This window comes from Lissotriton vulgaris, chromosome 7 (genome assembly GCF_964263255.1).
Source record: "Lissotriton vulgaris chromosome 7, aLisVul1.2, whole genome shotgun sequence".
In the NCBI taxonomy this organism is placed as follows: Eukaryota; Metazoa; Chordata; class Amphibia; order Caudata; family Salamandridae; genus Lissotriton; species Lissotriton vulgaris.
The window spans coordinates 331,543,413-331,557,433 of NC_141695.1; the positions used below are offsets into that span (position 1 = coordinate 331,543,413).

At 42.3% G+C, this 14,021-nt stretch overlaps 1 protein-coding gene across 1 annotated transcript in view; it reads left to right on the forward strand.

Moving 5' to 3' along the window:
- HRC (histidine rich calcium binding protein) overlaps positions 1-11,050 on the forward strand; it is a 137,479-nt gene extending 126,429 nt beyond the window's left edge. The window contains exons 5-6 of the mRNA XM_086930189.1: positions 2,636-2,672; positions 9,561-11,050. Of these exons, the coding sequence (XP_086786315.1) occupies positions 2,636-2,672; positions 9,561-9,597 (74 nt within the window). The 3' untranslated portion in view covers positions 9,598-11,050. The remainder of the gene's footprint in view (positions 1-2,635; positions 2,673-9,560) is intronic.
- Positions 11,051-14,021: the final 2,971 nt, after the last annotated feature.

Here is a 14,021-nt window from a genome sequence, read left to right on the forward strand (position 1 = left end):
AAATGCCCAGCCAACTGAATAGTGGATAAACAGTGTGGAAACAACTAAGAGGCATATTTACAAGCCCTCACCGCCATCGGAGCATCACTATTTCTGATGCTGAAGTGGCACAGCAGCAGTTTCCATATTTACAAGGTGGCGCTAAACCAGTTTGCGTGGCTTAACGCCACCTTGTAAATATGCCCCTTTCTGATGCAGTCCTCTGCAGCAGAGGGGCGTTCAGTGGGTGTTGCTGTGGGCGTTCCACCGCAGCACCCATTGCTTTTGGACGCGGCCCCAGATTTACATGGCTGAGGCAGCACCAAAAACGAGTGCCATGGAATACCAGGTGTTAGGATGGCGATATGAGGAGAAATTATTCATTTATCCTCGTTTTTTGCTCTTTCAATAACTCGCCAATATTGATTATGTGCAGGAAGGTTCGTGCACATGAACAGCACAGCACAGGCACCCTTGAAACCTTGTGGAAAGGTGTCTGCACTGGGGCTAGGCAGCTTTTTTTGCACCAGCGGATACACAGGGGTGCAACACATTCTTGTGAATACGGTGCATCCCTGCATTTTGAAAATGCCGGCTCATGGCGCTGCCAAATTTAGCGCAGGTCCCCGCTCCGACATATTATTTTAAATATGCCCCTATGCGACACAACATCTTGTTTTATTTCTCCATCTCAAACACATTTATAAACGCCTAGGTGAATATTAGACCAGAAAGTGATTGCTGTCTATTCGGTTTCAGTTGCAGATAAAGAACCAACAATCTAGATTTGTAAAAACTGACACCTAGTTAAATGCTTGAATGAATGCAATCCTATAATCAAACTTTGTGTCCGACAAAATTATAATGAAATATTGTTGCATCTCTCCAAAAGCTATTCACGTAGTAGGCGGTGAAAAACTGATCAAGAATATCTTTGTGCTGATGTATATAGTAATATTTAAAGTAAAGGAGTTAGGTCCTTAGAGGCGTGGGAATGGCTGGACCTTATTACGTACTATCACAGTGAAGTGAGTTATACACGGAAGCAAGTTGTAAAGAGTGCACCCAGTTGCGAGTAACCCGAAGGGGAACAACGCGGTAGACATAGCGGGAAGAACGTGGCATACATAGCGGGAGCCCGGCAGACCGTTTTAAAGAAGATTGCACGCATGTATGTACCAACGTGAATATGGAGTGAGAAGCCCCCGAAACGATTGGTCGGACGCAGAAAGGTTACAAGTGATTCCGAGCAATAGGGGGACGCCCAGATATAGATACAAAAAGACTGCAGCTCAAAGACCCAGATACAGACATAGGAGAACAATGACTACATGAAAGATAGAAGTGACAAGGCCCTGAGGAGAACACATAACTTCTGTATGGTGTTCGAAACGCGTCGGCAGAACGGAGATAAAAAACTAGAAATATTCATAATTATTGACTCACAGAATCAGTACTTAATATCTCTGGTTGATCGTGACTTTGTTCACTACTGTTCTTATCATTATAATCACTGATGGTTAATAAGGCAAAGAGTTGATATTTGTTTTTGGAACGGTAAAAATAGAAATGCATAAGTCATGTTGTGTACAGTGAATGTATATATTTATGTAATAATGTTTTTTGGTAAATGTTTTGTATAAGTTGATGTACATATGTGTCATATGTGTTGTGTTGTCTTTCTGACATAAATCAATGATGTTTTCAAAAAAATAGAATCTAAAGAAAAGGTAAAAATAAATATACCTAACACATCAAAAATAATATTGATCTGTTGCTTATAATTTAGAGCAAACCAAACAAAGTGGGTTGGCATTTTCTCTTTTTGATAGATGTATATATTAAAGCACAAGGTCCGTAAATGAGGAAACACACAGAATTAGTGTTATCAATCTGTTTGTGCTTGAGTAAGGTAAACATAAAATAAAATAATTACCTCGCAAAGCCCTACCAAAGGTACGCATCGTACACAATTCGTAGTAAAAAGGTGTTCAGTGAAAAAGGAACAATTGGAATAGAACTTTGGAGGGCCTTGCATGAGACTGTTCAGTGGAAGGAAATAAAGATATTTTTTCTTGCTGTGCTCGTCTCAGGGAGGTGCAGGATTTTGGCCCAAATCCATGTCTACAAGGTTGTGTACATATGGATTTCCGTCAAAATCCATGAGCGGATGAACAGGAACGCCTATGCACCACGCGTGGAAAGCCTCTTTGACGCAAAGTAATGCAAGGCAGCACATTTCACGGTGTTGGGCTACTTTTTGTTACAAACCAATGCAAATCGCCATTTGGGTTGATTGGTATATGCTGGATTTTGCGTCGGTCTGCGTTAAAAACGTAACACAGCCAAGACACAAAATCTTTGTAAATCTGGACCTTGGTGTTTTAGTTGCGTAGAAGGTCTCTTCAGTATTCTGAAGTCTTACCTTGTCTATTACCTGTGTCTGTGGCTACTCACAGAAGTCTAACCTTTATTTGCTGTCTCTTTGTAAAACTCCCCTCCTGTCCTTGAAGATGTCTACCCCCCTGTTTATTAGTCTGCCTGCATACTATGTGTCCTGCCTTTTCTTGAATGTGCCTACTTATTTTTTTTTACCATTCCATTTCAAAGCAATGTCAGCAGCTGTGCGCCTCAACTCTGCTTTTTTCTGTTTCAGGGAGCTACGTAGATGAACTCACAGGAGCCGTTTACCAGTAAGTAGACTTCACACCAATCTAGCGCTGCGCTGGTGTTACCGTCTCCTCTGGGTGGGCTGTGGGTACATGTACAGCGCTACACTGCTGAAGGCAGCTGCGGCTCACAGTCACACAGCAAGCCAGCGATAATGGGCTTGATAATATGCTCTATGTAATTCCAATCAAAGCCCATGTTAGATGGGAAGACATCTAACATGGGTTTCGATTGGAATTCCATAGAGCTTATTATCAAGCCCATTATCGCCCCTTTATCAGCAGTTTTCTGCCGATAAAGCGGCGATAATTTGATCTCCTGTTCTTGATAATATGCCCCTATATTTTTCCTTCTGAGGAAGAGTTTGCTCTGATATCTTTTATGGGAAAGAATTAAAGGCTGACCCTGAAATAAAGGCCAAACTAAGAAAGAGGGCAGATTGCAGAACTGGATATCTGCAATTCACATTACATAGCACACCGAGGGGATAGATATCCTCCTCCCTTCCCACCCACTGGTCTGGACCCCGAATAACACTTGACACTCATTATGAGTCGCCCATCCAGATGTTTGTACAGATACATTTCAGCAGATCAAATCTGCCCAGCAAGCTTTTTAGAGGAATGAATCACTCAAGAAATATATGTTTTTGGGCTAGCCTCCCTCCCCAAAACTGCCCTAATGGGTTCACTATGACTGCGAAATACCTCTGAGGTTTGACGATCTAATCCCAGCAACACAGATGTGTAATTTACAGATTACCTGGAACAGATGTGTACAAAGGGAAAACAACCATTGCCACACAATAACTTTTTCAGACATATGCCTGTACCACGCATGTCTTTATACCCCACAGGATAAGTATGGATAAGGAAATATATATATATATATATATATATATATATATATATATATATATATATATATATATATATATATATATATATATATATATATATATATATATATATATATATATATATATATATATATATATATATATATATATATATATATATATATATATATATATATATATATATATATATATATATATATATATATATATATATATATATATATATATATATATATATATATATATATATTAGGGTTTAGGAGTGGTAGGAGTATAGGATGTTAAGGGCTAGGGTGGTGAGAGCATTTTTTGGGTTTAGGGGTGGGTAGGGGTTTATAGTGGTAAGGGTATTTTTAGGAGTTCAAGGTGGGTAAGTGTAAAGGGTGGTAAAGGTATTTTTAAAGATATGGGGTAGGTAGGGGTAGAGGGTGGTAAGGGTATTTTTAAGGTTTGGGTGGGTAAGGGTATAGGAACAGAAGGGTATTTTTAGGGTTTAAGGGTGGGTAACGATATAGGTTGGTAAAGGTATTTTTACAGGGTTGGTAAGGGTAAAAGCTATCAGGGTAACTTTAGTGATGGGGTTACTTGGGCCAGAGATGGCTCGAAGAGGGTTGCCATGCTGCCTCCTTTCCCTTTTTTAACAAAATACTGCCCAGGGGATGAGGTCCCCGGGGCCAATGAAGGCTTGGAGGGGAAGGTAGCATTGCTGCCCTCCCCTATTAAAATTCATACTGTCTTGGCGGTTGGGGTCCCTAGGGCCTCATTAGGCTTGGATGGGGGGGGCATGTGGTCCCATCCCCTCTTTATTAATAAATATGGTCCCAGGAGATTGTACAGCCTCTGAAGGCTCCCGCGCCCCCTCCCCTTTTTAATAAATTACGGCCCCAGGGGATGGGACCCCTTGCCTAATAAGGCTCATCGAGGACGGCCTTGTGCCCCTCTACCCCTTTTTAATTGGATTTGGCTCAAGGGGATGGCTTAGCCAGGGTCTTTGAAGCCTCAGGGAGGGGGCTTCATGCGCCCCGCCCAGGGGCATGACGCTCGGAGAGGGGGGCCCGCTGCCTCCCCCTCTTTTTTAATTGAATTTGGCCCAAATGTATGGGGCCCAGGAGCTTAATACGCCTTGTGGAGGGGGCCACAGAGCCCCCTTCTCTTTTTTTAATTGAATTTTGCCCTGGGAATGGGGTCCCTGGAGGCCGATGGCCAATCCCATGTCATGCATGCCAAAGGCTTTTGGGCTATGTGCGGCATAGGTTTGGCAGCCTGTGGCGGTGTGCTGGCTTCAGGTGGGTTGGCCAAAGGGCCTGGCGGCAGATCATGCACTGTGCTCAACCCTCAGGTGTGCCTGGCTGGAGGCCATGCGCAGTGTGCAGTTGAGGCCCTGTGGCCAACCTCTAGCTACACATAGCTAAAGGGTGTGCGCAGTTATGATTGATTGATTGATTGATTGATTGATTGATTGATTGATTGAGTGTGGGTTTGGCTACCCTTGGGGGGTCGTTGGTCCTTCAGCCAACCTCGCAGCAAAAAAACCCTAGAAAGAAAGCCTAGAAATTCATGGCAAGGGCACCTTAGTACACAAGTTATAGTTACTTGAAATAACTAGAACTTGTGAATTTCTGTTGTTTATAGAGTTTAGAATGTTACGTTGTTACTGAACATTTCACCTTACTATATATACATACATATATGTATGCAGGGGCTTAACTCTACTAACTTGGTGTGGTAAAGGCATATGCTTTGTAAAGACATACAACCACGTGGTACCACGTGCCAGTAGACAATGAGAAAGGGATTATACTCCCAGGATTCAGGTTGGGTACTCCACAAAGTCTAAACCATAACTTTATATGAGTAAAAAGAAATAATTGGTGAGCAGGAGAAGGTAGGAGCAGAATTGCTCTCACGAAGGATGAGGAGATTGTGGTATATTCCAATGGAGATGAGAATCCTCTCATTTCATCCATCTCCCTCCACACACACCCTTGTCTACACGTTCTTGCTGGGCTGCATTTCTACATCTATATTCAGCTGCTGAGCAGTGAAATCTGACTGCAACTGCTGGTGCAGCAACAACTTGAACCCAGGATTGTGTTACCACGGGAGTCTGTAGATAGCTCACTGGATAGCGAACAAGTATTTACAGAAACCTTAGAGGCATTGACGTATCAGAGAAAGCAGTGCTTTAACTCGAGGTATTAACAGGCCACAGTGTGTGCAGATCTGCATTGAAATGTTTGGCAACACAGCAGTGGGGTGATGGGCTGCACCAAATTCCAATGTGGGTTGTGTATTGTGCCAAGGTGGTACGGTTTTGTGTGCATGGCAGGATGATTTTTATAATGAATAGTGAACTGTGATAGAAGAAAACGAAACAGGTGAAAACATTCGCAACCTCCACTCATTTGCACACATCCTACCCCTCCACCCCTTGGTTAGTGTTAACTCACTGGAATGCAGTGCCTTTAAATGTCCTATTACTACTACTGATATAACATGCATATTTGTAATGTATACTTACATTCCATATGAGGCTTCTACGGCACAACACATAACCTAGAGGTTGGAAAGCCACCTGAAACTCGAGATAGATACCTGGCTTTGGCTCAGTTCATGGTCCTACAGGTCCTTGAGGAGATGCTTTTAGCAGGTGGGAAAGTCTATGGGCCCAATTCACAAAAGTAATCTGAGACAAAATCCTCACTTTACGACGTTCGGTATTCACAAAAAGCATTTAGTAGTAGTAAGTTAAGATTCCTAACTTTACTACTACTAAACTGAGAAAAATCCTAACTCTATGACTTTCGGTCATAAAGTTAAGATTTTTCTCAGTTTAGTAGTAGTAAAGTCACGAATCCTAACTTTACTACTACTAAATGCCTGAAAGTCATAAAGTTAGGATTTTGTCTCAGATTCCTTTAGTGAATCAGGCCCTATGATTTTACATGGCGCGGACAGGTAAAACCCAGAATCCGGCAGTCTTTTTCGCCTCACTCTTAAGCAGGGCTTTAATGTCATTGTGTTAAGATGCTCTCGGACTATGCAGCCTTTCACCGCAGCTGGAACACTTAAAAAAAGGAACCAGCGTATCCACTGTCAAAATCAAAGCAGTTGGATAAACTTTGATAGTCTGTGGCAGGAAGTGCGTTTACAAACCTCAATTAATAAGAAAGTATTTGGCACTTTCAAGAACTATGAGACAGAGATGGGTAGATATACAAGAAACAGACGCATTTCTGCATTATAGAAGAGATGCGTCAGTTTACTTGCATCACACAAAACAAACCTTGCACCATCAGGGTTGCGTCACATTTACAATGCTGCGCATCATGGCGCAAGGATTGACAGATGCGTCACCTATCTGTTGGCGCACAGGTCACGCATTGCTGGAGTCGTGTCGCAAGCACGACGCAACTCCAGCAATGCACAGGAAGGCCTATACCTATTGTGCTGCATCACTCCTTACGCCTGCTTCAAGCAGGTGCAAGATTTTGACGCAGTGGCGTAGTAGAAGTGGTGCAGTGAAATCTTGTAGTTTTCATTGCATCACCTTTACAAGGCTTTCTTGCGTCGGAACGCCTACCTGCATTATACCTGACGCAGGTACAATGTGGCACAGGGTTTTACAACGTGACGCATCTCCCTATATGCGTCTTGTTGTAAATGTGTAGCAACATGGCGCATAGTTTGCGCTGCTGCTGCATCCCAAAAGTGACGCAACGGAGGCGCAAAAGTGTCACAAGGGGCTTGTGAATATGTCCCAGAGAGTCTATATTCTCGATGCCCACCTTACAGCACTATAGTCCTCTGCTGCAGTTTCTTACCAGTCCTCTTCTGACAGTTACTCTTATATACAAACAGTGCAACAACAGCCACCAGATCTTGACAAGGAAAAGCTGTGCATTACCACACTCAGAACACTACACTTTATAATATAACCACTTGTTGTCTCACTACCAGAGCCATCAGCTGCAGTCCCGGGGAATTCTGGGACTTGCAGTCTTTTCTTCCTGAAAACTTGGAAAATATAAGCCCAACGGAATGTATGACTCCTTTGTTTAGACAATGTTCCACCATGGATGCCAGAGGCAGACTGTTATCATGGAAGCCTTCCATAGCAGGTGTAGTCACTTGTTTGTATTTTTTTATTTGACTGAGGCCAAAGCTTTGATAAATTGCCACATTGCCAGGACAGACAGGATACTGATTAGTCACACCCCTCTCCCTTCCTTGGCCTCATACGGATGACTAAAGGGCTTTCATCTCAGGCACAAAATATTCTGCTTCCCGCACACAACCTCCGTTCTAGAATGTTCGAAGACCAGAGGACGTCAAGAGAGGATCCACTAGTCTGAAGGGAGCATTTAATTTGTAGTCTCATTGGTTAAATCGTTAAATGTTTACCAAGTATATGCTTGTATAGATTACACTGTAATGCACCATTACTTCATTTAAAAGCAGCATTGGACCTTTTTAATTACGAATGATTCGGGGCAGATTTACAAGCCCCTTGCGCCACTTTTGGGTTATTTTTAACATGGGAAAAATGACACAGAAGTGGCGCAATGGGCTTGTAAATCTATCCCTTTGAATGCATTTGGAGGATAGAGATGAATTCTACCATTACGAGCTGTGCTTAATTTGTGCTGGCAGTTGCAGGTTGTCGTAACAGCACTAGGGTGACCACCTAAGTAAAGGACATCACACACACTGCCTCCAGTCCTGAATGTTTCACCTGTGAATTGCTCTTTTCAGGTGTGGTAGTCTAATCAGATCAATGGAAACAAAGCACTGCTTTATCACCCAGAATATATTGGGTTATCACATGAATGCCTAGAAGTGGGTTATATGTTGATGTTATCAATCACTTTTACTGTTACCACAGTACTGCAACCTAACATTTCCAATATGTTTTAGCACCTTTTTTTAAAACTATAAGGCATGCTGCACAACAGCTAGCGCTGCTGTGGAACATGTCTAAAAAACATTGACAAAACCAATAGATTTTGCAGAGGCCCGAAAACAAGTCATAACACTTTTACTGTGTTTATTTCACTTACATTGCACACCTGTTCAACTACTCACCAAGCTAAAACTTACCAAAACTAAAGTTATGAATAACCACAGAGACAAACCTATTGGCTTTACCAATGCTTGTTATCCAGTGTGTGTCCTCAGACATTGACAAACCATACACAGATCTGTTTTGGTCTTGCTCCAATATGAACTGTCCAACCCGCACTGCAAGGTGATGTCCCTTCTGAATTGGACACAAGCAACCACAGCTCAGTGCTGGCCTTATTGGTTCTGATCAGTAAAGTGCAGGTTGAGGCCCAGGCACAGTCCACTATGGAATCCACTTTTGTGCATATGTAGGTATTGTGAGCTCTTGCTCGGGCATGCAGACACATAGTGAAGCACCTAAGGCTGTCTAGGTTTAAATTAAAACATAAACCTGTCATGTATTTTTTCCCAAAGCCATATACAGTAAACTACTAAGGGGTTTATTTTGAGTTTGGCTGATGAAAGACATCCACCAAAAATTGGTGGTGGAGACGACATGGGCCATTTTTTAGTGGGTGACGCACATCAACCACTCTTTAAATTATCCCCTAAGAATGTTCAGCAGGTTATGTTTGGGGAATGGTTTAAAGTGTATATGCAGGACATACCAAGATTTAGAACACACTGTGGAACGCTATTAAGTATTCAATGTATGCATCCTAGGCCTTCTTAAAATGACTTAATCTTGTTTGCCCCATCCTTCCTGTTAAGGTTACATAATGCTTTCACCATCTCCTACTAAGATTGCCACCTTCGTCCCAAAGTTTGCTGTCACACTATAGTACAGAACTGAGTTCTTGAATTGGACAATATGTAAGTGATTTCCTGCTTAGTAAAGGTCCTTCCAACTGAACTATGTGCAGATGACAACATTTATAGGTTGAGTCAATTGATAAGCCAATGTATAAGCCTTAGCATTCAGAAGGGGCTAAGACCCTTAAGCACAATATTGTCTTTAACCTACTGACATGTTTATTCTTCTGCCCAGGTCTATTGCCAACATTTTCGAGCAGCGTGCAAACTGAGATCCCTCAAAGATCCTACCTCAGGCGCAGGAACGTGAGCCTCGTGTACGACAAACATAGGTAGCACGGGATTCGTTTTCTATTCGTCTTCTCCACTCCCCAGACAACGTTTTATACAATACAGAACTTACTGAAGTGTTCTGCACTCTACGGCAAGTTACCAAACTACCTACTTACAGATGAACAATGCACCTGAGCAAGTCCTGAACTCCTTATGAAGACCTACTACTCCAGCCCTTAGAGACTTCCTCGCCACATCCAGGCTGGTCCATGCCCTTGAGATCTTGTGGCACACATGGCAGTGAGAGATTCTGGAACATATTCTTCTGACTGCTCCACCTGCAACTCCTGCCAGTTTTCCACTCTACATGCACAAGTGGCCACCGGAAAAACATTGTGGACTTGCGTTTAAGCTGCAAATGGCCCCAAAGACACCAGCCAGCGATGTGTTACTCCTACCAGCATATCACGCCTCTGACCATGCTCCAAAGGTTAATATTAAATAAGAAGGATAGAGCCCTCCTTCCTGGGCTAGATCAATCCTGAAAATTAGCAGATCTCTCCTGCTGGTCATGATCCTGAAGGGAGCATTTGATGAGCCTTAGATAGATAGATGGATCTCGTCCAAAGTGTAATACTTAAATTATACTTTGTCAACTCCTTTTCGGCAGATACCTATTTTGTATATTTGTTCTGCATTTTAGACATAAATGCTGTGAGCATTATTGTATACCTCTGTTATAGCGGGGTTGATCTACCACAAACTGTGTCCTTAGGATCAGATTTCTCCTCTACGAAAAGTTGCATGTCACTTCTGTGAACAAGAGTAGATTTTCCCTAAAGGCTTGAATAATCATCGAAACAACACCTCCCTAGCAGCAGAGCACATCTCTCCCACTAACAGATATATATGCGGTTTGTAAGACCGTACATCTATTTATGTCCTCCCACGGGGTCCTTCAAAAGTTCGACGTGGCAGGCGTGCACACTAATGAGGATCCTATCTTGAGTGTCCCGGCCTAAACCATAGTCCTAGTAATGTGATAGCCAAAGCCCAGATACTTTTTGATAGGTGATGTGCAAGTGGCTTCGTCTAATGAGACAGAGGTCTCTGTTCACTATCAGAGTGCACCATCCTCAGATCACAAGCGCACATTATAAACCCAACAATGACGCTGCCGTTGGTCAGTAGTGCTTAAATATATATTTATTTATTACCCATTGGTTCATATTTATATCGGAACCCAGGCGAAACTTCATCCAATCTAGGAACTCAACCTCCTCTGGGAAAATTGGATTTCCCAACTCAAGATTTTTCCTTTCTTCCATTTTCTTCGTGTTTTCCCAAGCATAAGAATGATACCATGAAAAGTGAACTGCAATATTTCATAATATTTTTTCAGGCAGTGCAAAGTCCTACTCTTGAAATAAAATGAATTTTGATCCCTGGGAATCCTTGGTGTCTGTTTCAATATTGTTCAGAGTGATTTAATGGGGTACTCAAGCTAATGGGATTTGGCAGGTAAGAATGAGAGCAGAATATAGAGCGATGGTTTTCTGGAGACTGTGAATGGGGTTGATATGAAGTACGTGCCTGTACCCTAGACAAAGGCTTCAGTGCAATGGATTCAAGGTGGTATATCTACAGTTCCATGTTCTAGATTCGCTCTAGAACCTCGAGTCGATGATAATTTTTCTCAGCATGAAAGCGTGGGGGGGGGGGAATCGTTAGCAGATCAATCATTTCAGTTCAAATTTACTATGGCTCTTAAGGATCACAGACTATCAAATAAAATTAGTTGATTTAAAGCCACAGACACCTCAAAGTGAGGGCATAGAAATACATTGGAACTAATACAAAGCCAAATCTACTAATGAAGTTAAGGTGGTGCAACATGCACAGAATGATTAGTTCAATAATTAGGACACTAAAGATTACGGAATAGATGTCCAGGTTCCCCTTCATCAAAAGTTCATGGGTATAAAGCATTAATCTGTCCCTACACTAGCACTAATGTGACATCCCTACATAGCATTTCCCAGGCAAGATCAGTTAAGGTGTTAGCATGTGATGCCTTCCTAAGAAGTCTTCCCACATTAGTTGGGTCAAGCAGAATAAAGCTTCTAAGGCAGAGCTTGTTCTAAGATGCTCTCTCTCAAGGAAAGGTAGAAGTCTCCGGACACTTCCCCCAGTTATGATACATCAATACCACAGGTAGTATCCCAAGGTACTTTGAGGATCATGCCATCCAGTCAGGCCACCTCCTCATAGGTAACTTTCTAGTAGGCAGCAATGATCCCATGCTTGGCAAGACGACCTTGATTCCCAGGTTCCCTCCAATGAGAAAGTACAACATCTATCCACCATCAGTATCAACGCTCAATGTATCCTCTTCTCCCCATGCCCAACTCCTTAAAACAAATACATTATTCTAACTAACAAGGATGACTTTTCCACCTGCAACAGTAACGTGAGTAAGAACAAATCCAACATGCACATGAAATTCAATTATTAAATGTAATGCAAGAGCTTTCAAGGAAAATGTATTTGAGGCTGGGGCATTATAAGAAAAAGGCACACAGTCATTATGAAATGACAACTAAAATGAACACTCTTTACTGGGCACTTCTCCTTGAACACGTTACATAAGCACATCAAATACATGAATAGTTGTCAGCAGTATGCATGAATTCTGCAGGATAATGTTTTCAGCTAATCATATCCAGTTTCAACATTAACTTTTTCACATTTAAAATGTCTCTAATACACCACAATTCATATTATTACAGTTCACATTCTAATGTCTCATGTTAATGCAACAAAAGAATATATGCAGGTGTGGACTACTTGTGATTATGAAGCGCTCCATCAATAAAAAATTGGATTTTGCTCTTCACACTACCTAGCAGACCGGGTTGTGGCTTTATAGAGCTGAGACGGTAATCTCATTGACTAGAACATGGGCACGCGAGAAAGTAACAGGTGGCACACAACAAAGACAATGTGCTCAGAAAAGAAAACACAATAATTACAGTTTCATGTACATAGTGCTGCACATGACTTAAACAGGTCCTAGGCTCTCCACAGAGTTTTTGTAAAAAAGTCACTTTGTACACAATATGCAGATCTGACAGGGTAAGTAAGTAAGAGAGTTGCTATGGACCAGAGATAGTCACAAATATGTAGTAAGGGGCCAAAAATTATGTTTTGGAGTTTGACCAAGGGCCGCTCATGTGCACAAAGCTAACCTCCATTCCACTCTGATCCCTTTCACACCAGATCTGGCAGCAGTGCCTTGAGCTGCTTTCAACACAAGACAAATCTTTAAACTGCATCCTATACTTGACACAAAAGAATATTTTACACTTCCCATCTCTACACCCCAGGACTTGTCAGAAACACAAGGAGAGACTGAAGTCAGAGCCTGCTGCCACCAAGCCCTGCATCCGCCCTCCAAGTTCAGAACTTAGAACCCCGCCCAAGGTATCTGTATCACAGAGTCTACAGCAGCACACACCATGACCCTCTTTGTTTGCACTGGCTACTAAGCAGTGCTGGAGGTCCTTTTAATTCATCATCAGTACACAGGACGCTGCACCCAGGCATTAGCTCAATAGTAGCATCCCTGGATCGTGAATCTGACACCAGTATACAGGACACAGTACACCAACAATGTAATGACTGTTCATAGTAATCATTCTTGGAACATGTTCTTACTTGGCTGTATTTATAAAACTTGTAACTAAACGTTCAAACTGAAGACCTAAAATGTTAAATGATGGTGTCATCCTATTTGGTATCTATGCCTCTTGTGTGTGTTGTTAGCTTGCAAACCTGGACATGAAATCTCATTATTCATTTTCCATTCAGTGTGAGAGAACCCAGCACAGCCCTTGACCCTGCTATAAATGAGAAAGAGATGCAGTGTCCACCGCTTTGTCTTTTCTGTATGAAGAGAGTTTATACAATGACAGTGTTGATAGTGGGTTGGCTCAGTGTGTCTGAGGAAAAGGTTGGAATCTACCGGCCAATACATCTTCTAAAGACCCTGCATTGTCTGACCTCACTGTACATAGCCAGTTTGGCAGATATGCAGGCAGAAACCATGAGTGGAGCCGTGAAGAACAAGTTACTTACCTTGGGTAACACCTTATCTGGTATAGACTCTATCTAGCTGCAGATTTTTTACTGTAGAATTATCCCCAGGCATCAGACCGGCTCTGGAACTTTTTCGTGAGCTCCGGTAGGTGGCATCGTCCAGCTCCGCATGGCATCATCCGTGCCAGAAATGATGTGTGTGGTGCCTATATAAGAGACACCCCAGTTGCACTGATGTCAGTTTCTTTTGCGACTTCCCACACCAGGAACAAAGTGCCAAGAAGAACACTCACCGCTGGTGTGGAAAACCAAGGCCCTGAAAGGG